Genomic DNA, 11,198 nt, shown 5'->3' with positions numbered 1-11,198 from the left:
AATGCATAAAACTACTCAAATTAACTCCATCTCGACCAATTACAATTTTAAAATGCTGCATTTGATTTTTCAGGTAGTCATTTTTTTTATTTTTTTATTTAACCTTTTAAAGTTAGATTTTTCCTTGTAATAGAGTATCATAACGATAATAGTTTATTCTTACGTTATTGAAGTAAAAGATCTGAATACTACCTCTCCTGCTGTAGATGAGGTCTAAGTAATTGGTTCAGAGTGTAATGTTAATGACCACCAATCACTTGGACACATTTGTCAAAAAACCTCAGGTAGACCTCTCCCCACAGAAACACCATTTCATTTTACAGTTCAGGCTAAGAGGTGGTGCAAAACACAGAGTAAAAATGGAGCATAAGCAAGGCTCCTAAACAGAACGACACAGATCCTATAGGCCTGTGTTTGTCCCATCCTTTCTCTCCACCCTTCCTCTATATAACTTCTTACTGTCCTAAATTCAACTAAATAAAATGATGGTGAACTTAAACTGTACCTTAAATGCATGAGAATCCAGTCCACACCTTCACAGTCGCCTCCTGGTGCACAGACTCCTGCTTTGGTAATGCTTGCCAAAAAGTTAGTTTTGTCAACACAGTTTAAAATGCACCGTAATCAAATTGTACAATAAATGTATAAATTGCTGTCTACAATTATTACAAAACGATTTACCCTTTTTCTTCTTATATATTTACTTATTTATTTACTATTAAGCATGAAGAGCAAGTTTTTTGTTTTTATTTAAGTTTCGTATACACTCAAGAATACATAGTATTGTAAAAAATAACCAATATTACAATATTGTTTTGGTTTAAAATTATTATAATTCTTCATTAATAAAAAAAACTGCATTATAGAAGCAGGTGTTATGCCTATAAATGAACAAAGGGAATGACATAAATTCAGCTTCTTTTGGGGCCAGTGTTTCAAAGAGTCTGTCAAACTTTGGTTCAGTATTGTAGCTTTTAGTGGCTCCTCAGCTGATGTTTTTCTTTGTGCGCCCCCTAGTGTCAGACCTTGTTAAACGACTGGAATTCACTAAAGCCCAGTATTTTGGAGCTTTCTTTTTGTTATGAAATAAAGTCAGTCAAGAGAACAAAGATATTTCAGGATTGCAGTGTTAACTGTCAACCTGAGCATTTGCTTTTCTATCAGCCTCTTTGAGAAAGTCCTGGTCTGCGTAGATCAGGAAGCCAGTGAAGGTGCTGTCTGTCCAGAAAGGGTCGAAGAAGAGTCCATTCTGCTCAGAGTAGAAGATCTGCAGCCAGACCTCGTCTGACTGCTGCAGCTGGAGAACAGTAGAACCAGACGCCACGTCATGGTTCCCTGTGTTCGCATCGAATGTCTTGATCTTGTACTGTCCGTTCTGCACCAGCCCGATAGCCAGGTGCTTATTGGCCAGTGTGATATCGTAGCTGAAGTAATAGACTCCTGGGATAGCGCAGACAAACTTGCCACTGCTGACGTTGTAGTGGTTCCCCTCATTCAGCAGGATCCGGCTGAAGCGGATGGGCATTCGTTCTTTGGGGTAGCTCTTAGTCACAGCCACAGAGAAGGCTGTTCGAGCTGCACTGCCACAGTTGCAGCCACCAGGTTCTCCTTGCTGGCCCGTGTCACCCAGCTCCCCCCTTTGTCCCTTTTTTCCAGCCACCCCTGGTGCTCCATGTGGTCCCTTCAGTCCCCGAAGTCCAGCCTTGCCAATAACCCCTTCACGACCTTTCACCCCTGGTTTGCCTGGGTTCCCGGGTCTCCCTGGGTCACCTGACAACAGAGACAAAATGATGACATGGTGACAACACAATATTATATATTGTTTCCAATACTTGCTGACCACAAGTAGCCTATTCAAAACAAAAAACGTTTAGGTCTGTAGAAAGCTCCCCAATCTGGTCAATTCTTGTCTGATGTCTTATGAGCAAATGATTGTAAAACTACAGACAGCAGAAATCCAAATGCTCTTCACAACAGTTGTATGCAAGAATTTTGAGCCCTGCTGATGCACTGTTGATTTTGTAAGTGGAAATTAACCATCCTTAAAGGTTAGTGTACTGTTTTACACTTTTTATTTCATGAACAAAAAATCTGCCTGAATGAATCTGCCTTAACTGACATGTTGGGGCTTTTCATTAGGAGTCCGCTGATGACAACTGCAGTCTGAAAGACTTTCTGATTCTTCTTGCTTTGACTTGAGCAATTCAAACTCAAAAATACATGATTCAAATTCAGTGTCATATTTCTGCCTATACTGATAACATATAAGACTTTTCCATATAACTGTATTTAAATACATTTAGGATGTTGCTGGGATGGAGTGTTGCGTTAAAAGTATTGAGATCCCAGGCAGAAGTATAGTTTAAAAAAAAAATGTTAATAGGAAATTATCTTTAAATCATGGAGATTTTTGAACAATGTTAGAAGTGTTTTTGAGTTGTTCAAAAGGGCCGTCCCAAACAGATATTTCAGATTAACAAACAGAAGAGAGTCAATAGATAACTACCTTGATCCCCCTTTTCTCCCTTCTCTCCATCCTTCCCGTCTGGGCCATCCTCCCCCGGGGGCCCCACGGGGCCCATGGCCCCAGGTGATCCTGGGGCTCCGGGGTTCCCTGCTGGCCCAGCTGGGCCCGGCAAACTGCAGACCAGCTGGGAGGAGTGGATGGTGATATTACGAGCTCTCTTGAATGAGGAATTTGTTGACTGTGAGACGACAACTGCCAGCCAGCAGATCATCACACACATCTGGAGCATAATGGACGCTGAGTAACAGGAAGGCAAATGAGAGCAGCTTTTCACAACATTCAATCTGATTTGGGTTTGGCATGCCAGTTGTAGTCAGATGTTGCAAATGTCTGTTACAGAAAAACCTGCCAGAGATGGAAATAAAAAGAGGTGGCAGAGAACATGCATATTATCCATAACTAAAATCAGAAGAAAAACACGTTCAAAGTTTTATAAATGGTGTATTGAATTTCATGCAATGACTCAAGTCCTTAATAAGAAATAGGATGCATGTTATGTTTGTGTTAAATAACAGGAAAGACTGCAGCTGACAGTGTGTGTTACAGAGGGGGCGTATCAGCCATTTTAAAAACACGGAGAAACAACTCACCAGTTGAGAAATTATGACCCATCCGAGCCCTTTTTCTGCACGAAGGGTCACAAACTGTCCCCCATGATTTTCCAGCAGACGGGTGAGAGGGCATTCTTCAAGAAAAGCACCGCAGAGAAATGTGAAGCACAGAGACTCATACACCGTAACATCCGCCCTGTTTACGGTAGTGGTGTGCCAAAACATACTTTCACCATGATGTCACTGAATTCAAGTCAGTGCAAAAGTTTTGCACAGCCGAAGCGGCGACGCATTACTTGTTCACAAACTTATTAATAAAATTAGATATTACATAACAGATGTTTGGAAAAGTATATAGCAATCTAGGATGTAACCCTTTATGCACATTAAATAATATTCAAAAAGTAGTTTGAAGTTACAAAAAAAAAAAAATCAACAGAACAAGGCCGTCCGAAGCAGTGTATAAAAAGCACAATTAAATTGACCAAATTTGTTTCTGTTTGTCACTGTGATGATGACCTAAGACAATTGAGTGCATTGTGTTTAAAAATCTGCCGAGCGTGTGAGCAGATATTACTTCCATACACCAGGTTGGACTGATGCTGGTTTCTATATTAAAAAAAAACGTTAACCCCAAAAAAACCAATGACACATGGACAAAGATGTTACAATCATTTCATATTTTACCAACGCGAACTCCAAATTCAACTTCAATAATTCAAATTTGGAATATTTCAAATGTGACAGTGGCAAAAAATATTGTATATCAAAATTACATTTTCCTTCCAATTGTTCATGTGGAAATTGTTTGGGTTGTCTCTCGAATGTAACTTCACTATGTTAAGTGCTATGAGATGACTTGTGCTGTGATTTTGTGCTATATAAATTAAATTAAATGGAAAAAGCCCGTGACCTCCAAAGCACTGCACAAGATATTCATGAAGCAACTTAAGAAGCACAGAATGTATAAATTGGTCAAATCAGAGTTTAAGCCTTGTGCATATATAAGAGATGATTTTATGGCATCAGAACTGGTTTCAAAGCCAATTATAATCTGGTATGCAACCTACACAAGAGTTACCAGGAAACCTTTATTGCCCATGTGTTCAAAACTAACCATACAGTAAAGTAAGAGACGTCTCGACCCCCCAGTTAAAACTTTTAAATGATGACATATTTGTAGATTTAGGAGATGATGACGTTTTAAGAACTTCCAACTAGGTAATTGACTTTTTCTCTGAAAAAAAAACATCAGTCACAAATTAAAACTACTGCTAGGAGATTATTTCTTTATGTCATGTGTTTCGGGGTCAATCTCACATTTAGAATGACATCGATCAATGTTAATCATCATAAAACAACGACAATAAAACATGTTATAAAAGAAAATCTGTTTACAAGACACAATTGATAGAGACAAATAGATTTTATTATAAAAAATGCATTAAACCCAGAAAAAGTAGTTGCATTCCTCAAATTACTGTAAAGACTGAGGATGGCTTTTTATTTGACTGAAATGTCATTAAATGGACATTAAAGTAAAATTATATTTTAAACTTCTTTTCTGTGAAGCCGAAGACAAAGAAACAAACAGCACACTTCATTTTCAGCCTGTGGTCCATCGACCTGCAGCTTAAAAACATTTTTTTTGTGCAAATCAAAAAATAATGTACATTATTTGTCTATTTGTAAAAGATCAAAGTTAGGTTTTCTGAGTCAGAGACATTACTTTTCACCGAGCAGCTGTTCCAGCAGACACCTTGGGGAGAGTTCAGGGGGGTCAGCGGCGATGAAGAGGAGTTCACTGTCCCAGGAAGGAAGCCATGGGATCATCTGGGCGGCAGCGTTTCATGCGGAAGGCCTCCATCTCCTCCTCGGTGGGCGCCTTCACCTCCTGCAGGCTTGTAAACGGCCTCTTCCTCTCATCCAGCTGCATGATGGCGTCTATGTGCTTTGCCCGCTTGTCCTCTGCTTCTAGAGCCTAGGAGGAAGAAACAGGTTGGAGGTCAGACACAGAGAATTTGACCAAATCATAGACACAGAAGCCCTTTTTTGCCATTCAAAACCCCAAAACGTTTGTACCTTTCTCAGCTTCTCCTTCTTCTTCTCTTCATCCTCGGAGTCACTGCTGTCAGAGCTGGGCTTCTTGCCCTTTCTGCTCTTCTTTTTCTTCTTCTTGTCTTTCATCATCTTGTCCCGATGCATCTAGTGATTAACACCATTGATAAGATGACCAAATAATTAGATCTACAATAATTAAGCAGAATTCTTTATGATGCATTTTCAAATCTATTCGGTTTCACTTACTTCCAGCAGAGACTTGGGCTCTTCCTCCTGTGGCTCAGCTAGCCCCTCTTCAAACGGAGCGCAGTCAGAGTTGCTCTGCAGGTTAACAAAAACAATGTGTAAATTATTAAAGCTAACATTATAAAAAACAGATAATCTGTGTGGATCAAACAGAGTCTTGAAACACTCACTACATGTACTTACTATTCCAATTCCAGCCTCTCCTGTGCAGTAACTATGTTTGACCATAGAGCGACAACACTTGTACCCCCAGCAGCCGTCCTTCCAGTAGGAGCCCCAAATACACTAAAAAGAGTAAGAAATGTTTAAATATACATAGTAAATAACATGTAAACAAATCAGCAAGACATTCAAAGGAGCCATTCCTCTGCTGTCCTTACAGTGTGGTTGTTGATGAGCACGTCCTCCTCATATTTGGAGCGGGCGACGGCCTTCTCGAGTCCTTTCAGTACGGCACCGTGACGAGAGTACTCCACGTAATCTTCAGTCTGGGCCAGCAGCAGCTCCCGTGGCGGGGCGTCCAAGTGCTCCTCACCTCCATACTGAATTCCACACACAAAAACAGACGCACTGTCAGCAAAGTCATCCTTTGGGAAGCCTCTTGTCCTCATTCCAAAAAAGCTATCGAAAACTGCACTTCAGACACATGTGCCAATAACCGATTTAGAGCTACGGTGACTCAAAACAGGTCAAATCAGAGTTTTAACAGCATCCAAAATTCAGGATCAGATTCTGAAACCACTACTGCTGCTGTCATCTACAAACAAACTAAACAAGGCAAGATGACGTAGATTCATATTAGCACTGTGGGCACCGATTTAAAAGAAACATAAAAAACCTGTTGGGGCCTCATCCTGTTGTGAAAAAAATTTCAGCTGCGTACCCTCTCCAGGATGCTCTCCCTCTGCATCTCTTTAAAGTCCTCCTTCTTGACCTTGAAGGACCGGTGGAGCAGCTCCAGCTTAGTTGGGTCGGCCTGCAGATGCACCTCCGAGCCTCTTTCATAAGCCTCCCAGGCAAACACTGTCACAAGACAATCATTACAGGCATGTTCAATATGTGAGAGGAGAGAATTTATCCTATTTATCCTTTAGTACAAAACTAGGATCAATTCTGCCTTTGGTTTATCATCTCATACCTAGGAAGTAAAATTAATTTTCATGCCACCTTTCAAGTGCTTTACATCAGTGAAGGAGTGATGCCAACAAACAACACAAGGCTGAGAAGTAACAACAAACAAATGAGGACACAGACACAAGAACAAAAGTTCCAAACACAGGCAGAGAAATAAGCAAATAAAAAGTACTACATGAAATGAACTGCTATTTAAAAACAGCTTGTCTGAATAAAATAGTTTTCAGCCATTTCATAAAGATGTCACATGAGTGTAGAGATTGCAACGACAAGGGGAGGGGGCGCAACAGCTTGAAAAGCACATTTACTTTGGGAGTTAAAGTGGGTTTGAGGGACAGCCAGTCATTTGTGTTCAGCAGACCCAAGAGTGTTTGACCATACAAAGCTTTAAACATTACCACCAGTATATTAAAATGGATGTGGAATTTAAATGGAAGCCAGAATAGAAAGGCTAAAATTGGTGTGATCTGTAATCTGTTGTTATGTCTAGTCGAGCAGCTGCATTAAGGAGAGTTTTGAGTTCAAAGATGGTGAAGTCAAAAAGGAAAACATTTTAATAATCGAAATACTATCAACAATATCAACCATGTTATATCACAACAGCAGACACGCTGTGACTGTAATTTCAATATATCTACTCACTAATGGCAAAAGGACTTCAGGCTGATAAAACTCTGGCAATAGAAACTAATAGAAATAGGAGGATAGTTGGACTTAACCAACGTGAAGTGGTAACCAATGTTGAGAGCAAGCTTTACATTTTGTAACATCACTGTAGCCTTTAATTTAGATGTAGCTGCTCAAGAACATAACCACAGTTTTTTTTTTGTTGTATTTCTAAATGTACCAATAGCCCCAGGCAACATTAAACATACCACTGCAGTAGCAAACATATACTTGAGTTATTCGGCAATATAAATGTTATTTCCAAAACCGAGGAGGAGGCGTTAAGGTGCTGAAGAGAGCTGGAAATGATCTTTGTTACTTACACTGTGTTTGAGCCATGTTGATTGTGTGCCCAGTGTAGCGAGCAAAGTTGTCTCCAGCGTACCCGACCCTGTTAGAAGGAACAGTTTAGAATGTATTTTTCACTATAAGCCAGTGAGATCCGAGTAATCAAGAAAAAAAAAGTGGCAGTGACTCACTCGTCCGGGTTCATGCCAGTGTTGAAGTACGGGTTCTCCCTCATAGCTCTGGTCTTTGGATCGTAGTACGCTGAGTTTGGATCCAGATTTCTCAAGTACTATGAGAAAGAGACGTGTGAAGTTTAAATTATTGAGCATCCGAGTTAGTATCAGTCCCTCGCCTCTCATCATCAATCAATCTTTACCAGTGGGTATTATAGGTGACCAAATGTCTCATCTATATTTATTTTATTCAGCAACCATGCTTCAACATCATCATTGAAAAAAACTAAGGCTTTAAGAATTGTTCGTTCATGTGCCTCTTACTTTAGCAGTGTCTTCTCTGATTCGCAGATTCCTGACTGTGATTCGTCTCTTGGAGTCAAAGTTCTGTCCGGGCATGTCGACGTCGTCTGCGTATTTGTCCTCATCCTCATCCTCACTGTCGTGCTCCCGTTCCTGCAACAACAAGATTCAAAGAATTCCATCATAGTCTGATATTTGCTTCTACAATTAGACAACAACACAATTCAGTATTCTCATCTTGATATTACTGAACACTTACAGTTTGGTCTAGTTTTCCTGAGGCCAACTCATCCTGAAGTTTCTGTGCCTTCAGGGTCCTTTTGGCCTGAGAATCAAACAAATAGGAAATCAGTCATGTTGTACATTGAAGGTCAATAACACAGATAAAACAGAATTGTGACCTTCATGTTGTTGTTACACACAACAGGAACATATCAGGCCCATGTCCCAGTATCTTCAGGGAAGCGAATATTGTCCTGCAGAAAGCTTTTATAGTCTTCATGCCAGGTGAGAAAAGGTGGAAAAATAAACTAAGTTCTTTTCTAACTACATCCTGCCTTGGTTTCTTAATCATGGCTTTATAAGTATCAGGGAATTTTCGTTGCCAAATATCAACATTTGATTCTTACACCACTACAGTCTAAAGAATGAGCTTGAAAGAGGGCAGAGATCTGTGGTCATGTTTATTTCTCTTCCTCTCAAAAACAAACCAAAAAAAAGACGAAACACATCAAATCCTGCCTACCAGATCTACTTTGGCGTACTCCTCAACGATGCGCTGGTGATCCTCAGGGTCATACCCATTCCAGCGATCACGCTTTCCATCGTAGTCCAGGGACAGCTGGACCTGAGAGTGTTCATCTGGAGCTATGCTTGTTCCAGTGTACCTCGCCCCAACTTTTCTGGGTCGCTGATGGTACAAAAGTGAAGGTCAAATGTTAGCATTGTTTATAACAGACATACGACCCCATTGATTACACAGGATAGAATAGGAGTGAAAAGTCATCTCTGCTAGCAGATAAAAGATTGCGTTCTCTAGTTTACCTCCAAGCAGTCTTTCTTCTTGTGTGTCATGGCGCCGCAGTTTTCACAAGCGCCTTTACGGAATTTAGTGGTGAGTCCAGTCTGTGTGAAGACACAAAATGAAGCTTGCAACTTTTGTGTTAACTTGTTCTGGTTATATGAAAGTAACAGCCTGACGCACTCTTACCTCTTGCACTCCTCTTTTGTACCACTCTGCAATGTTTGAGTATTGCTCCTCACTTTCAAACTGCGGTCTTTGATGCTTTAGTGTGGGCCTTTTAGATGGGTCGATGTACCACGGCACTGATGAAATATACTGTGGGATGTGAGGGTTTATGTCCCTGGAGAAAAGAAGCAACAGTAGCGATTTATATTGAATTTTACAGCTGACGCCTATGACAGTGCACGATTATCACAGACTGGATACAGCCCGTGAGAACATACAAGTGGTCTAACAAATAAAACTAAGGTCTAAGTCTCTGAGCTACTTTAAGACATCTGAACCATAGACAATCATTTAAGCAAATAGGAATGTGGCATCTTGACTCATAGATGATCTTTGTCTCTAACCATGGCAACGGGATCTTAAGAACAGGAGGGGAGGCCCTGTGTGTGAGTGTGTGCTGGAATTGACTACAACGAGATTACATCTGACACACCTGCTAAAGAGAAACTTACTTTAGCAAAATCTTCAAAACTTCTCTCGAAGCCAGAGGGACTGCTAGCATCTTTTAATCCACTTACACGTGTGGGTCCAGCTTTAGTCATACAAATGCCAGACAAACAAGGGCACATTGTCTCATTACCATAGAAAAGTTGCATGGCTGTCTCAGGATTGCCCTCACTACTTATGAGCCAAACTATGTTGAAATAGTAAATTCAAGGCCGTGTCATTTAGTCCGACTGACGACAGCAGGCTCAAAATGACAGAGAAAATGTATGTATGATAGTCCTAATGTGGTAAATCACATGTAATGTCGTCTTTGGGAAAATGTAAATTCTAAAGATATTTTTTTTGGCGATTCAAACAGGCCTACTTATTGTCAGTATATAAACAGGTTACTGCTTAACAGTTTTCACCTTTAACAAATATGGATATGGCTTTAAGCACCTTATGTCTGTTTGGAATAGCTTTAATTGAATCATAAACAGACCCAAACTGTTTTTCTGTGTTCATCTCGTTTTACTGCCTGAAATTTATACCATAGAAGGGATGTTTGTGATCAGCATATTTCATGCACTAATGTTTCTATTATCATTAACAGTTATTTGTAGCCAATAATTAAAAAACTAAATTTGGTGTGGCCCTCCGGCCCCCAGTGATCTTTATATCCGGCCCTCAGGCTGTGAAGTTTGTGTTTCAGGCTATTAAATAATGGCCCTGTCTTAGAAAGATCCTTTTCAATGCATTCCTCTCAGCTGGAGCTTTTCTTCAGCTGCTCGCAAAGACACACTTTCTGTCCAGACACAAGCTTACTTTCCCTCCTCGTCCACCTCAGCTGGAGCGTTTCCCAGCTTCCTCTGCTCCTCCAGCTCCTTCTTCTTCCTCCAGTCCTCCCTGGTCATCTTCTTGGGCTCGTCCAGGCCCACGATCCCCTCCGAGCTGACGCTGGGCTGCTCGGTCATGACTGAACCTGCCACCACAAAAACACCTCGGTCAAGACTGCCACGGGACGCAACGACACGGTAACTAGAAATATACCTGTCCAGAATACACTGACACCTGTCGTCTTACGTTAAAACAGAAGTCTATAAACATTAAAACAGAAGTTATAGTCAGTCCAACGTTGGCCAACCTCGCTGTTTACCTGCTGAGTGACTTCAACGTGGAAGAAATATTTCATTAATCTCTTTTAAACTGACTTAACTAATTACTTGGTTACCTTGATAAGATCCCACAAATAACACAGCGGTTGATATTTCCTTCGTAAAAACGGTAAATCTCTTTGTATATCGCTTTTTTTTTTTTAAGCTCGTCAGTTGTGTTTTGGCTGAAAAGCGTTTGTCGCCATTTTACATCAATTGCAGTACGTCACATCCTTGCTTCCTCGGTGGTGTTGAACTCGTCACTGCCGAAAAGCGCGACACCTACCGGGCAACTGCTCGCGCTACTCCTTCTCCTACAAACAAAACTGCGAGGAAACAGTTTTTCTGTAATACCGTTATCTAATCATCACTTTTTTTCCTGTGAGGCTCATGGCATACATTTTCAGAGTACCTTTAAAA

The 11,198-nt window shown here is 40.6% G+C and overlaps 2 protein-coding genes across 3 annotated transcripts; both read right to left on the bottom strand.

Moving 5' to 3' along the window:
• Positions 1–767: 767 nt before the first annotated feature.
• c1qtnf2 (C1q and TNF related 2) lies at positions 768–3,252 on the bottom strand. Of its 2 annotated transcripts, none has more exons than XM_069697078.1 (3): positions 3,118–3,252; positions 2,507–2,764; positions 768–1,770 (listed from the first exon to the last, which is right to left on the bottom strand). In XM_069697078.1, the coding sequence occupies exons 1-3, from the start codon at positions 3,209–3,211 to the stop codon at positions 1,130–1,132; spliced, it is 993 nt and encodes a 330-aa protein (XP_069553179.1). In that variant the 5' UTR covers positions 3,212–3,252; the 3' UTR covers positions 768–1,129. The 2 variants fall into 2 exon arrangements, with proteins under 2 accessions (XP_069553179.1, XP_069553180.1); XM_069697079.1 differs by having other exon boundaries at positions 2,507–2,872; positions 3,118–3,190.
• A 1,233-nt stretch (positions 3,253–4,485) lies between these two features.
• On the bottom strand, positions 4,486–10,995 carry slu7 (SLU7 homolog, splicing factor). Its single transcript, XM_069697077.1, has 15 exons — positions 10,856–10,995; positions 10,450–10,606; positions 9,160–9,313; positions 8,994–9,074; positions 8,695–8,859; positions 8,209–8,274; positions 7,971–8,102; positions 7,665–7,762; positions 7,509–7,576; positions 6,269–6,408; positions 5,766–5,927; positions 5,569–5,670; positions 5,386–5,460; positions 5,161–5,283; positions 4,486–5,059 (listed from the first exon to the last, which is right to left on the bottom strand). The coding sequence occupies exons 2-15, from the start codon at positions 10,596–10,598 to the stop codon at positions 4,880–4,882; spliced, it is 1,695 nt and encodes a 564-aa protein (XP_069553178.1). The 5' UTR covers positions 10,599–10,606; positions 10,856–10,995; the 3' UTR covers positions 4,486–4,879.
• Between the last annotated feature and the right edge of the window lie 203 nt (positions 10,996–11,198).

This window comes from Brachyistius frenatus, unplaced genomic scaffold (assembly GCF_029030835.1).
Source record: "Brachyistius frenatus isolate BFR_SWC_R1_liver_20210118 unplaced genomic scaffold, ASM2903083v1 Contig_22, whole genome shotgun sequence".
Classification (NCBI taxonomy): domain Eukaryota; kingdom Metazoa; phylum Chordata; class Actinopteri; family Embiotocidae; genus Brachyistius; species Brachyistius frenatus.
The sequence above is the reverse complement of the archived record's forward strand: the minus strand, read 5'-3'. Positions and strand labels throughout refer to the sequence as shown.

What these genes read in the sequence shown, in the direction of transcription:
- slu7 (XM_069697077.1), bottom strand. Translation starts at nt 10,598, where the DNA reads ATGACCGAGCAGCCCAGCGTCAGCTCGGAGGGGATCGTGGGCCTGGAC. An exon ending in CAACATGGCTCAAACACAGT is followed by an intron (nt 6,409 to 7,508) that starts GTAAGTAACAAA and finishes GTCTTGTGACAG; the next exon opens with TGTTTGCCTGGGAGGCTTAT. An exon ending in TGCTCATCAACAACCACACT is followed by an intron (nt 5,671 to 5,765) that starts GTAAGGACAGCA and finishes TACTCTTTTTAG; the next exon opens with TGTATTTGGGGCTCCTACTG.
- c1qtnf2 (XM_069697078.1), bottom strand. Translation starts at nt 3,211, where the DNA reads ATGCCCTCTCACCCGTCTGCTGGAAAATCATGGGGGACAGTTTGTGAC. An exon ending in GGGTCATAATTTCTCAACTG is followed by an intron (nt 2,765 to 3,117) that starts GTGAGTTGTTTC and finishes CCTGTTACTCAG; the next exon opens with CGTCCATTATGCTCCAGATG. An exon ending in GGGAGAAAAGGGGGATCAAG is followed by an intron (nt 1,771 to 2,506) that starts GTAGTTATCTAT and finishes CTCTGTTGTCAG; the next exon opens with GTGACCCAGGGAGACCCGGG.